The following is a 14,274-nucleotide window of genomic DNA, read 5'->3' on the forward strand; positions in this document are numbered from 1 at the left end:
CATTCTCAGACATGTCCCTTTGGCACTGAAATCCAATCCAATCAATTCAGAATTTGAAGACATGAGCATTAGGGAAAGACTAATTGGATACAATAACAAATTTGCTAAATAAAACAAATGTCAGCCATATTTGACTACTGTCAATTACTGATTCCTGTTAATTACTGTTGAGCACTAATTATACAATATGCAGCTTCTCCATATTTTAATCTGGGCAGGCCAAGATATAGAGAAAGCCTGGTATACTGCAATCAATGCATGATTAGATTTCATCTGCTTGATAAAAGGGCTTTGAAACTGAGTCACATCCTCTTGGAAATAAATACTATAGAACATGAAATCCCAGAAAACAAGCAATCGCAGATCGAAGTGTATTCTTTGCACTTGATACTCTTCCAACAAAGATCAGTGAATCAGTCCTGTCCCAGGGAGGGTCTGAGGTTCTGATTGTTTTTGCCAGTGTTTTCTAATACTGTACCTGCTGAACAACATTTTCTGTCACTGATGTTTTCTCTTTAAGTGATATTTCATCATCCAATGCCCTAAGATAGTCACCCTGTTTTCCCTTAATTGATGCTTGTATGCAAGAGGCAGAAAATGGCTCAGCATTTCTTGCTAGATTGAGTCAAAACTGACAGAGGAAACAGAAGATTGCATTATTTATGCCCCTTCTGGTTCTCCTATGTATCTAAGGAGATTGCCATTTCATAAAATTTCTTTTGCTGCTTAAACATAATTACAATGGCACAGGCATTTTGTTCCTATTTGCTTTTTAATTTTTTACTTCTTACCTGACCACCAGAGGAAAATTCAGAAGCAGTTCCACTAATCTTATTTTTTTCTTCTATGCCCTTAATAAAATGTAATTGCACCCTTGGACCTCTCTTCCTTAAGTGCTTCATTTGTCATTCCTGTGAAGTCTTTACCTACCTTTTCTCTTAATTTGATTGGTAACCAGAAACATTAAACATACACCTGGAGTTCAAAGTGAGGTTTCTAACATTCTAGATTTTTTTTTTTTTTTCCCTGATCACTAGGTGTCTTTAACATTACATTGGTGTTTATGAATAGATGCTGGGATATTTATTCTGATTTAAAGTTAATTAAGAAGCACACCATGAGAATGCTATATTTTTCACTGTGTAGTTTCTGTGGCTGGGGATCCATTCTTTTGGGTCTCTTCTCACCAAGTCTTTTGGGAGGGGATTATGCCTTAAACAAAGTCATCGAAATTTCCCAGGATTTATAAGACAGAACCCAATTCTTCAATAGGAACTGTGTGGTACTCCTAATCTAGTCCTATCTATCTCTGCCTGGCTTTCCCACCTAACCACTCATACTCTAACATTTGTCGTGGATGCTCACTCCTCTTTTACTTAAATCCTTTGAACTCAGCTGCACTACTCTTAATATCCCTTCTCTGCCTTTGGAGTCCTGTTTATCATACAACATCACAGTCAGATGTCACATTTACCTTGAAATTGTCCTCAGTCCCATCCTCCATTTCACTCTTGTCAAACTCCAAGGCAGACAAGCATGCTCATGTCTAACTCTGGTTCTTAATAAATTTTTGCAGAAATAGTGGGTCTAACAAGTCTATTGATCAGAATGGAACTTAATAAAAATTTGAAATATAAAATCAGTTGCTTTGCTCCAAATAGGTTGGAGACTAAAAGGCTAAGGTGTCCAGGGGATGAGAAACGGCAACAGAATACCAAGATCTAAGAAAAGATCAAGGTTGCTTACAAGACAATTTTGTCCAGGACTTATTCTATTCAAAATATATTTTACTTGTCATTTTCACCATTTAGGATGCCCACATGCAATGACAATAACTACATTTCAATTTATCCATGAAGCTGACTTGCCAGACTTTGTCAGTAACTGCAGCATATTGTCCAGATTCCCTGATGTAAGTTAAATAAATGCAAAACCTTATTATCGCATTTCCTATATATAACACCTTCCCAGTCAAAGACAATGTTACCCAATAGGGTGTCTATGGTCAAATTCCTTTACTGTGATCTTCCTTTCTCATTATATTTGACATTTTTGAAACTGAGTTTATTGCACTCTCTCTGCTTATGGATGTGGTCTGGGGAAATTAGACTTAATAGAGACGTAGAAGCCACAGGGAAAAAAGAAAAAGAAAGTGAACTGGAAGGAAACTGAAATTAAAATGTTATTTTGGTAAATGGCTGCTGTGGTGGAGACGACAAACAATTGCAATGCAAGTTAATTACTGACCTGTCAGTAAAGTGTAGCATGAAGGTTGTGCCACACATTACTGGAGCTACCAGGGCCACAAGTCATTTCCACAGGGGAACACACTGACTATGGTCTACCACAGATCAACATAAGATCTTTCCAGGGGATAGAAATGAATTTCTCAGAGAAGTAATATTTGTTTGTGGGGTTGCCATGAGCTTTTAGCAGACTTGGAGAAAGAGTTCTTCCCACATATTCCAGGAAAGGAAAGGGATCATATTGCCACAGAGGGTTCCTGTGTGTTTAGGCAGAAGGGACCATAGCTCTTGGGGGTTGGGGTGACCAGACAGCTCACTTGTCACACAGTGAAAACCCAGACTAACAGACATTGAATAGGATTTTCCTGGGGTATACTCAATGCTTGCCTCTGATGGTTTTCCTTTAAAATCCTCAGTGGTAAGGCAAGACAGACCTTCTTTTAGAGAAATAATATGAAGCACCTAAAGAATTTGAAACTCCAGGGAGACAATCTTTATTGTCAGAACAAGTAGTTCTGCTAAATTCTAAGATGATGATAAGTGTTTTGTTGTTGTTGTTATTGTCGTTGTCTTGTTTGTTTGTTTTAGTGAGAAAAAAACAAAAGGGTTATTCTGAAATGGAAATATGGTATTCTTTATAGTTTTGAAAATTCATATGAATCTCCAAGTATATTTTAATGTTAGTCTCCGAAGGTATGAAATGCACTGCTTTTTTTCTGCTTCTAACTGATCTTGAAATATCCATAATTTATTTGAAATACTGGTCAGGGTTATACATAGTTTTTAAAATAAGAAATAAACTTGGTCAAAGACATTTTCCGACTGGTAATATTTTGCTAGGCTATGTTCACTGGCATTAAAATTTTCCCATATTTTTTTTCTATTTATATGTTCAACAAACATTTATCAAGTCTCGATTTTTTTTTCAGGGAGCATAGGAATATTTATAAATGATTAAATAGAAAGACTTACACAATATGTATCTAACATGGCTGCCCTATGATCATTTTTTTCTCCCTGTCAAATTTCCTTTAGAAGTCTTGTTACCTTATTTCTCCCTACAGTTCCCAATTGGCTAGAGGAGAGGAGGCTATGACTTCAGCAAGGATGTTTTGGGATGTAGGCCATGGGCTCTATACTGGATTGCTTGGAACAGGCTGTGGTGACTTGGCGAAGCTTCATTTTTTTTCTCTCTTCTGAAGCATGGAGATATATCATAGTGCCTATTCAGTTTCTCCTAGCTCAAAAAATTTGTGATATACTCTTAATGCTGGTAATGGGAAAGAGATGTCACAAATAACCTTCTAACTCAAAAGGGCAATCTGCTGAGCCTTAATGTAATTACCAGAATGCAACAAATAATTGACAGAACAGCTATGAAATTTATGTTAGACAAAATATCACATTCACTCCTATTTGGATATTTGCAGTGAGAGTGGAGAGTAGGAGAATCAGGCCCAACAAAACTGGCCTACTGAGCCGAGCCAAAGTTTGTGTGGCTCTTATGATGTGCATTGTCATCACTGTTTCCTGTTTTTAAAACACTATTGAAAGTGGAACTAGTGCAATATCAGAAGCTATTCTTGATCTTCTCTTGGTACACATAAAATCAGGAAGTCTAAAGAAATTGTGAAGCCAGTCTTAAGTGATTTACATTTTAATTTCTAACTCAAGGGTATTTACTGGGAGAGTTTTGTAAAATCAATGGATATTTTAGACACATGCAAAATTAACTAATTCTTCAATATTTTCATTAGTCATTCACCAAAGCTCAGTGTGCCTCTTGAAAGAACATAAATGCACAAGGCATCAATGTTTTCTTTAGTAAAATTAATGATGATGATGATGATCATGACTAGACGATATGTTTAGAAAGAAGAAGGGAAAAAGCTGCATGGGCATGTAGATCACATGAAACTTAAAGTTGGTATGACTTAGAGTTAACAAAATGCTTGATGTTACTAAGTTGCATAGAAATACACATCGATGAATATTGATTTTGCAATCTATTCCACCGAATCTAGAAAGTTTAAGGTCAATGAAAAATGAAACCATGGATGGAATAACAGAATATGGTTTCAAACCCCTGTGAATATTCCTGGAAGGATAACACAGAAAAACTCACAAATTGGGGTTCTTCCTTGCCTTTCTGCATACATCCTGCAATTAATAAATAGGTGCCTGGAAGCACAACCACTCCCTGATGCTGGCAGCCTAGTCATGGTGGATCCTGTGGTGTGAGGGTTTCTTTTGACTCAAGGTTGGGCAGGCTTTATAATGGAGTTTGTTCCTCTAGAAATTTGTTTCATAAATATTCAAAAATAAGACCACCATGGTGAGGCCATCATATTTCACAACTCCAAGAGGCACCATTTACTAGAATGCATTGCTAATTAATATCCTGCTCCTAGCCACACATGCTACGTTTCCCCTGAATTTACTTAAGGTCATACATGGAGTAGACTGATCAAAGCTCTTCTACTGCAAGATAATTCTCCCACGTGGCCAGATGAGATTCCAGTTTGAGATCAGGTAAAAACTTCCCTGAGAAGTTAAAAGGAAGCCAGACTAATCATTTGTGACATTTGGTCAATTAGTTTAATCATTCCCCTCCCATATAGAACTAAGTGATTCACAGAGAGAATGGGTAGGGATGTAGATAAGGAAGAATGAATGATGGAATTTCAGAAGCGTTGATTCTGTGGATGAGATGAGGCCGGAGTAGGTGCTGCAGGAGGCACTTTCTCATCCAGAATATAAAAAGAATCAGAGGTGCCTGGGAGAAGAAAAACAGTGTTAGGCTGTAGGTGAAGGGAAATGGGAAATTGAAAGATGGTGAGGACAAAGGGCTGCAAGTGGGATCCAAATACAGATTGCAAAATTTGGCCTAGAAACAGACACATCCACTTGCTACCGCATTTCCCCCAAAATAAGACCTAACCAGAAAGTAAGCCTTAGCGTGATTTTTCAGGATGCCCGTAATATAAAATAAGCCCTACCATATTTCCCTGAAAATAAGAGCAGGTCTTACATTAACTTTTGTTCCAAAAGACACATTAGGGCTTATTTTATATTACGAGCATCCTGAAAAATGATACTACTGCTTATTTTCCGGTTAGGTCTTATTTTCAGGGAAACACGGTATGAGAAGTTGCTAATGGGATGGAGGAGAATAAATCATCTCTGAAGCCACAAAGCAGCAGTTACTGTCTTTGTGTTACCACACAGCAGCAGTTACCACGAAGTTCCACGGCCATACTAGCACGGCTGTCATTTCAGTCCGTCAGGTTTCCTCCCTCCTCGATCCTCCTCTTTCTTCCTGCACTCCCTTGGTCCTGCAGGGGGTTCCTGCTTCTCTCTGTCTTGCACTCAACTCATACATACAAGACATTTGGATATTATACCAAGGAAAGTCCTCTGCCCACATTCTGTCCCTCAGGATGTCTAGAATACCAGCCCCTTCCAGCACTTGTTGGATTACAAAGGATGGGGCTCTCAGTCAGTGCTTCAGCCCCAGGAGAGACAAGCAAGATGAACAGAATCACCCACACTAATGTTAAATGCCATTTTCTTTATGAAACCTATCATTTCTCTTTCCTTTGGACTTCCTTGGTACTACATTTTTGCTTCATAATCCATTTCCATGTCTACGTTATAATCTCACAGTTACTGTCATACCTTTGCATTGCCTGAAGTGCCCCATCTACTCCGACTTAGGTCCAGCATGGGCTGATCTCTTTGGCGGATTTTCTCCATCTCCCTGAGCTTGATACCATTGCTTCTCTCTCCACAGGAGCACAACTCTATTCTCATTTCATTATGAACTGTTTCTTTATCACCCTCACAAACTGTAAGACACTTGGTTACAAAACAAACAAACAAAAATGAGTATATCCAGCCTCTGATATAGTGCCTGCAGCTTAAGAGAATGTCAACAAATATTGAATGGATAATTTATATTCTGCTGGTAGGAATCTTTAAGAAGAAGTTTTGCGTCATTTTCTGTATTCTTCTGAGAACAATGTAGTGCTCTGCAAAATTAGAAACCACCAAATCTTGGCAAATATGAGAATAACTATAAGATAGTATCAAGCGAGTGCCATTATAGAACAAAAGACAAGGGAGGCTGAATAAAGAGAAAAAAAGAGCACAGTGGGGTATCAACAAACTGTGAGGAAGGAATCTGATGGGAAAGGAAGGGATGGCTAGAGGAGAGAAAGGGTGAGGAAAGAAAAATAGCCTTAACATTGTGGTAGATCAGCCTAACAGAAATATCTAAACAAGGAGGATTTTGAAAATGGTTTCTGCAGCCTGTCCCCAAGAAAACAGGTGGGGAAGCCAGATAAGAGACTTTTTAAGTAATCCAGCCTTTTAACAGCAACACATCATGCAGCAAATTATGGGTTGATTGTGAAATCAACACAAGAATGCAAATGTTGATTTGACAATGAAATTTGTGCTCACTCTGAGGAAGCAACATGTTCTATAAATGGCACATGGCAGGGCTATGTAAATACAGTGGCTTCATGCTCTTGGTCAGAAGATCGTGACTTTAGCCTGAGTGATTTCCCTCACCAATATTACAAATACAGCATCCTTTGCAAATACATCATGAGTAATCAAGAAGATCAAGCCTTGAATGCACTCAGAGGAGAACCTGGATTTTTCTAGAAAAAAATGTATATGTTTAATCATAGATTAACCCCACTTCCCACCCAATCCCCTCGGCATCAATTCATGCCAAAGCATTTACATTGTTGCTTATCTGCCTAAAACTACTGAGCTCTAAATCTGTAGTAATACTTCTTGAGCTCCCAGACTTTAAGCACATCAGTATCAGAAGTGGAAAGAGCCCTACAGATCATAGCAGTTCTCTTGGCTTCCTCTGCCCCCTCACTATCACTTTTTTCCAATGATGAAACAGAGGACCATTGATTTGTAGATGATCACAAAGGTGATCATTCAAGACAGTGCTGCCACTAGAAGTCACAATGGGCTCTTTTTATTCAGGTAGTCTAATTACCATGAATCCAAGGCCTCCATTACAATGGCAATCCCATTTTCATTCTTTCATTCATTCTTATTTCAATTCACCAAAATATACCCTGGAAAAACTCATGCTTTCAGTAGTAGCATTTTCAGAAAAGTCAAAGATTCATCAGTTTGTTTTGTTATTTGGAAATGTTTTTTATTTGGCTAAGACAAATTAACGGCCTCAAAAATAGATTATACACAGAATAAAACCAAAAACTTATTATCATGTACTGGAATATATGCAGAAATAACTATATCATCTACATGTGATTGCATTTACTTTTACAAAAACAGTTATATATACATATATATGATAATAGAGTAATATATGTGTGTGTGTGTGTGTGTGTGTGTGTGTATTACTCTATTATCTTATGCTAGTTAGATATAGAGGTAGGATCCCTTATGCCTACATTATGGGCCAGATTTGATACATTTTAAAACTATTCTTATAAAAGTGGCTGTCATATTTCTATGGAATATTGAGATAAGATCTTCTTTCATTTAAATTATTATTTTAAGTCTTATTGAAAGAGCTCTTATTCTCAGATAAATTTTTATAATACACATGTAGAAACATAAAAATGAAAATATGAGCAAAATAAGTCTGTTAAGGAATTCTTAAAACAACTTTCCTGTAAACAGCTTCATGAGGTGTAACTGAAGTACAGTAAAGTACAAATATTTAGTCTACAATTTGATTATTTTTAAAAAATATATACCACTGTGGTTAAACCATCATCACAATCAATATAACAAACATGTCTCTCACCCTGCAAAATTTTCTTGTATCTAATGTAATCCATTCCTTCATCCACCCTATCCCTAGCAACCGCTGATCAGCTTTCTGGCACTATATGTTACTTTGCATTTTCTAGAATATTATACAAGTGAGATAATAAGTACCCAATAAGTACTTTTTTCTTTTTATTTTCTTAGTCTGGCTTCTTTCACTTGGCACAATGAGTTTATCCATGCAGTTGCATGCATCAATAGTCCATTCCTTTTTATTGAACAATATTTCACACTATAGATAAAATAGAATTTGTCCATCTATTGACCTGACGGACATCTGAGTTTCATTTAATTTTTCACAATAAAATACATACTGATTTATTTGTTTCTGGCCATAAGTGTCCTTATGAAAATTAATATAATTTCTCTGATCCTCATTTTTCTCCTCTATAAACATAAGAGTTTAATGTCTATCTCACAGGAGTTTTGCAAAGATTAAACTACCGAACGCATTGCCTGACACATAGTAAATATTTAGTAAATATTAACTTCTAAGTTATCGCTCAATTATTTTACTGGCAGTTATGAGGTGACACTTTTCCTCCTATTAAATGCTTTCATTGTTTCCTAATCATTTTTGTGTCCACTTAAGTTGAATATTACCATATTCTAGCCCCATTGTCTGACAAACATAGGGTTTCCAACGCAGTTGGCTCCTTAAAATATAATTCTTCTTTAGAATTCTATATTGGCTTCTATAACTAACTGGTGACAATTTTTTCTAATGTTTACAAAAATGGTAGGCTAGTTATGAAATGTCTATATAGGTGAAATATGGAGACAACAATCAGTCCAAATGGGGATCTGTTTCTAGAAGCTTAGAAGCTGTGTTTGCATTGCAAATGTTCTATTTTAAATGAGATGACATGTTCATCTATGGGGTTTGTGGGGAGGAACAGTTGAAAAGGATTATGGATTTGGGGAAACAATTAAAGCCCCCCCCCAGTCTACCCATTGATGCTGCCAGTTTAGTTCTCTTTATTTTCTTTTCCTGAATTATTGCTTCTTCACTCTCTCCTTTGAAATGTGCTCGTACTGAATTTTTCCTGCCTAAATCAGACTTCTTCCATTAAAATGTAAACAACCAAAGCATGTTGATTTTTCTATTTCTTCATAAACATTATGTCCACTAAGCTATTAAATTAGTTCGGTTGGCAGATGGTGATGGATAAAAGAAGTTTAATCCCTTCCGTGGATATTAGGAGTGGGGGTAGGGGCTGGGGCTGAGCACCATGCTAATAAGGCCAAGCCAATATATTTGATAGTCAGTGGGACTGGGTTGGTGTGCTCTTATGCCAATTCTACTCACTTAAATTTGACTTTATTGATGTGGGTTTTTGTTCACCAAAAGAGTGGTCATGTATGGGGGTGGGGTGGGATGGGTTGGGTAATAGATCAGTGACATTGTGAATGAAAAGATAATAACCTCTAGAGGTGATTAGTTGTCAACATCATTTCTGTACAAGGAAGGTTGTAGTATAGTCATTAGTTCCTTAATGGAATTAGGAACTACACAGAGTATGAGTATGCTGCCTATGAACTTTGAAGTCCTTTGTCATGTATAATTTTGTCCACATAAAGAGATCCACATAATTTAATTGATTAAAACAACTACAATGCATGATGTTTTCTTCTCAAAGAGGTGGAGACTATTTACTTCATATTTGTAATGTACTGATTAATAGGGATGTGTACTCCACCAAAAGTTTTTCGTGAAAAAGTACATATTTAGAATAATATAATGTTTTTATATTTTACCAGGATATCACTGTAATATGCAGAAATCTACAAATTCAGATACCTCCATGGAAACACTGAGTTCTACCCGCCAAGGTACCGGAGCTGTGCAGATGAGAATCAAAAATGCCAACAGCCACCATGACAGGCTGAGCCAAAGTAAATCCATGATCCTTACTGATGTTGGGAAGGTCACTGAACCTGTAAGTCAAATACTTCTAAATACACCAAGTTCGCCTATACAGAATTTTGTTAAAAAAAAAAAAAAGCCTTGTTTTGTTTTCCTAACATGCATTAGAAAACTGTTTTTGTAATGTATTTTATCTTGCTTACTTATAGTCATAATAATATCCCCAGTTCTGAGAGAAGAGATGGACTAAATCCAGAGTGATAAAGTGAATTTGGAGCTAGACCGAAGAGCACCTTTGACTCATTTTAAGGGCCTCCACTATCATGCTTCAGTGTCATAAAAATAATGAGGTTATGCTAGCATGTGGTGTTTGTACTTCCAAATACTGTACATCACTTTGAAAAGCCAGAGGCTAAATTTAGCTAAGAGTGAACTGAGATTAAAAAAAAAAAAAAAAGTCTTTAAAAATGAAATGTGAAAATCTCTTTCTTAAAATCTCCTGGCAATATAGGATATTAGAAATTAGGATTTCATTTGGAATGAACATAAACGATTGAAATGGTGTGGCGATTTAAGGTTTGGAGAGGAAGCCATTTTGTCTCGATAATGTGTCATTAGGAAGATTTGAAATAAAATAGTTAGGGATGAACTCTACTGCCAATTGTGTCCCTGCCCCTGCACGCATCCTGAGCCACTAAACACACTGATTGTGATGAGTCTCTTTTGGTTAATTTTCTTCCATAATGGTGGTAACTTGCAGCTGAGGCCATAGGATGTTACAAAATTATTTATGCAATGTTAGCCACTCTTTTGGACCCTAGATCTATTTTGTTTCTCACAGTGTGAGCAAGAGCGAGAAATAGGTTAGCTGGGGACAGGCTGCAAGTCCCAGTCACCCTGCAGAAACATGTGAGCTATTAATTGTGTGTTCTGTTAATATTGTAGAGGCCTATGAAATATTCAGCTCCCTAACTGAGTTATTAAATGAGATAAACTTGCTGAGTAGCATGTTACTGATTATATTTATTCCTTTTTTTTTTTCACTCGAATTTCAAGTGCAAAATTAACACACAACAATCTCAGGAGCCTGAGAAATATATGATTTTAATCATTCTTTTTTCAGGTATTATAGACAGATTTAGCATGAGGAAGCCAGTGATTATATTTTGGGAATGAAAAATAACATCCTAAGATAAGGTGTCCAGAGATGCATTTTTCTTTATTTACTTTCTCATTTAAAAGGATTCTCTACTGGGAGGCACAACACTGCCAGCCTGACTCTGCTTTCAAACTAGCTAAAATGTTCCTCAACTATGAACTTGAGACAATGGTTAGGGTAAATTATTGGAATCTCTATAATGTATTATCAGTAAGAACTGTACCTTTGAAAAAGTTTAGAAGTTAAGTATATTTAATGATGCCTAACATATTTTATTGGCTGTGTTTAACAAAAGGCACTATGCCGCAGTTGTTTTTGACAAGCATGAAAACATCACAGCATGAGACTGCAAAAGGAATTATGGAGAGAAATTACAAGTGATCCATCTCTCAATGAATTATCCACCTCAATAGCCCGCAGAACTCAGCTACCAATTAACACCTACTTTATTACATGTTGGGATGTACTTAATAACTTTCATGTGTTTATGCACTATTACCTTGACTGATGCCTCTTGTACAATTAGGCATAATTGGCATATCAATATGCAAAAGTTAAAAGGATTAACCCTCTTAAAACTAATGAGCATTTCTGTATCCAGCTGCTAAATGAGACAAAATTAGCATTTTTCACTTTTGGGCAGGATTTTATCATGCAGTTTCTCATTGTTGATATTACCTTGTTACATAACTTTAGTTTGGGGGGTTATATCCTGGCCTGCTAGAGAATAAGAGTTTTCCAAAGTTAAATTAGCTATAATCACCCCAGCTTTTGTTTCCCCATTCTTAGCCTGGGCAATATGTGTTCCTCGACAAGGAACAAAAATAAAAGTTACTTTTGGTTATGTGTGCTCAGTGCATAATTATATAAAAAGGGTATTTCAGTGAGGATATGTCATTTCACTGAGAAAACTTGGCTCAGAGATACTGTATTGAAAGCTTGCCATGGCACTAATTTTCTTTCTGTCTCAGTTCTTTTCATCTCTTTTTTCCATGCACAATTTTCTGACTAGATACTGACAGAATGTAAAGTATTTTGGCATATTTATTCAAACAAGCCTGTTAAAGATATCTGCTCAAACTAAACTAAGGACTTGATTTTTCAGAAGTTGGAGGTGGGGTGAGGTCAAGGGGGACATTCTGAACTTAAGAAAAGCCAGAGATGTGTTCTAAAAATGAGAATACAGGCTCATATGTATAGTTTGTTGTAGCAGAGACACATATATTTAATCTGTACAGAAAAAAATTGAGAGTACTTAAGGATTATATATATGTTATGCATCCTATTTAATATGCATGATATATATGTATATATATATATAGATATATATATATATATACACTACTTGTGCATTGGCATAACAATTATGCAAATCTAATATGGACTTATTGCAGTATATAATAACACAAGAATCTGATATTACATTCATAAAGATTTAACATTACAAAAAATCATAAAAAGGCTCAAGGGTCAAATTAATTATACAATTTTCTCATTAATTCATGAATTCCACTTTTTATTTTGTTCAGTTAAAAATATGTCTAATATAACTGTGAACTCAGAACACAATATATACGTCATAAAAGCCTATATTTTGAGTAAATTAAATCGAGGAGCATGTAGTTTGAAATGCCGATATAAACATTTATTCAACCCTAAGCCTTGCAAACACAAATGAATTTACTTGTTAAATTAAAAGTTTTGATTACCAAAGTGCTGCAGGGAAGCATTTCAGTAAAACAGGTATCAATACTCCATTAGTATTTTATTGGTGGTATTCATCATTTTCTTTTAACACCAAATAATCATTTTTATGTGGTTAATAAGATCAATGCCTTTTCAAAATTCAAAGAGACCACTTTGCTACCTGGGAATTGGAGAGGTGGGAATCTTGGACATGGAAAGACTCCGTTAGCATGGAAATTGCCTATCTGTGAGAGAGAACTGGAGACCTCTGATTAGTGAGTGGGGACGGGGGAGGGAGGGAATGATCTTTGGTCTCAGTGAGGTTTTTTGTTTGTTTGTTTGTTTATTTTTGTCTTATCCTGAGCACTGGAGTGAGTGAGCCCTTTTAAAGGTGGACTGCTTATTTACCCGAATGTGCTAAACACAGAAGGAGATGACTTAGTGAGCGTAAATGGGGGCAAGTGAAGTGTGTCTCTTTAAGGGCTAAAAAGGCTAATGTGCAACCCAGCAACTAGCTAATGCAAAAGGTTTAATGTGGTTTTGATGTTATTTATAAGAGGGATGCTCCAGCCTAGTAGACAGTTTAGAATAGATATTAATGAAGAGTTTAAATAGCCCAAGTCAGGAAACTGCAGACATAGGATTTGCAGGAGCAGTTTCGGCATTTAATGCTGGTATCTGAAGCAGCAACATACATGACTATTCACCATTTCCATCTTGTAAACCCCGCAGAAGTGCATTACTTCATTCACGGCCATTATGGACAGGGAAATATCTTTTTATTAGTGTTCAGATAAAGACTTAGCTTGAACCATTCCAAAATGTTAACACACAAGACTCCTTTTGCTTCTGTTAACAGTCTGTGTTCGTTCATTTTTCTTTTTAATATGTTATAAGAAAAAAGAGGAAACAATTTTCTTTTGTTTCTTACTTCTGTGATTATAGGATACTTGCCAAAGTTGTGGCTAGCCAAAAAGACAGACATAAAAATTGCTACTAAAAATATAAGCCTTCTGTTTAGCAGAGTTTTTGAGAGATATTATGAGGCTGTAGGACTTGCCCATGTTTACTTCAAATCAAACTTATAGTGAGGTTTGAGGCTGTGTTTGTATAAATTGTCCTGAAGTAGATCCTGATATTTAATTAAAATGACACTAAATCACATTGAATTGATAAGACTTGGCATCTCAAACAAAGGTAATTGCCCGTATTGGTTTTGTGCAAAAATAGCGCTGCTTGGAAAATGTGCAGCCAACACAGACTGTCAACTCCATTTATAGATCAATATGTGAAAACCATTGATCAGGCAGACATGTATAACAGTAACACTTTGCATTTATTTGTTGTTTATATACCACATTAAGGCTTACAGGATTATAGACTTCCTAAATATTTTGACTTCCTCATAAATATATGATCTGTTGCATGTTAATTAAATGAGAGTCTGCAGCCATTTCTAAAATTGTTTTTAGTTTGATGATTTCCTT

At 36.1% G+C, this 14,274-nt stretch overlaps 1 protein-coding gene across 2 annotated transcripts in view; it reads left to right on the plus strand.

Moving 5' to 3' along the window:
* Positions 1–14,274, plus strand: part of ARHGAP15 (Rho GTPase activating protein 15) — a 625,881-nt gene that overhangs the window by 20,582 nt on the left and 591,025 nt on the right. For both annotated transcript variants that reach the window (XM_081052847.1, XM_081052846.1), the window contains exon 2: positions 9,837–10,015. In XM_081052847.1, the coding sequence (XP_080908973.1) occupies positions 9,851–10,015 (165 nt within the window). In that variant the 5' untranslated portion in view covers positions 9,837–9,850. The remainder of the gene's footprint in view (positions 1–9,836; positions 10,016–14,274) is intronic.

This window comes from Rhinolophus hipposideros, assembly GCF_964194185.1.
Source record: "Rhinolophus hipposideros genome assembly, chromosome: 6".
Taxonomy (NCBI): Eukaryota; Metazoa; Chordata; class Mammalia; order Chiroptera; family Rhinolophidae; genus Rhinolophus; species Rhinolophus hipposideros.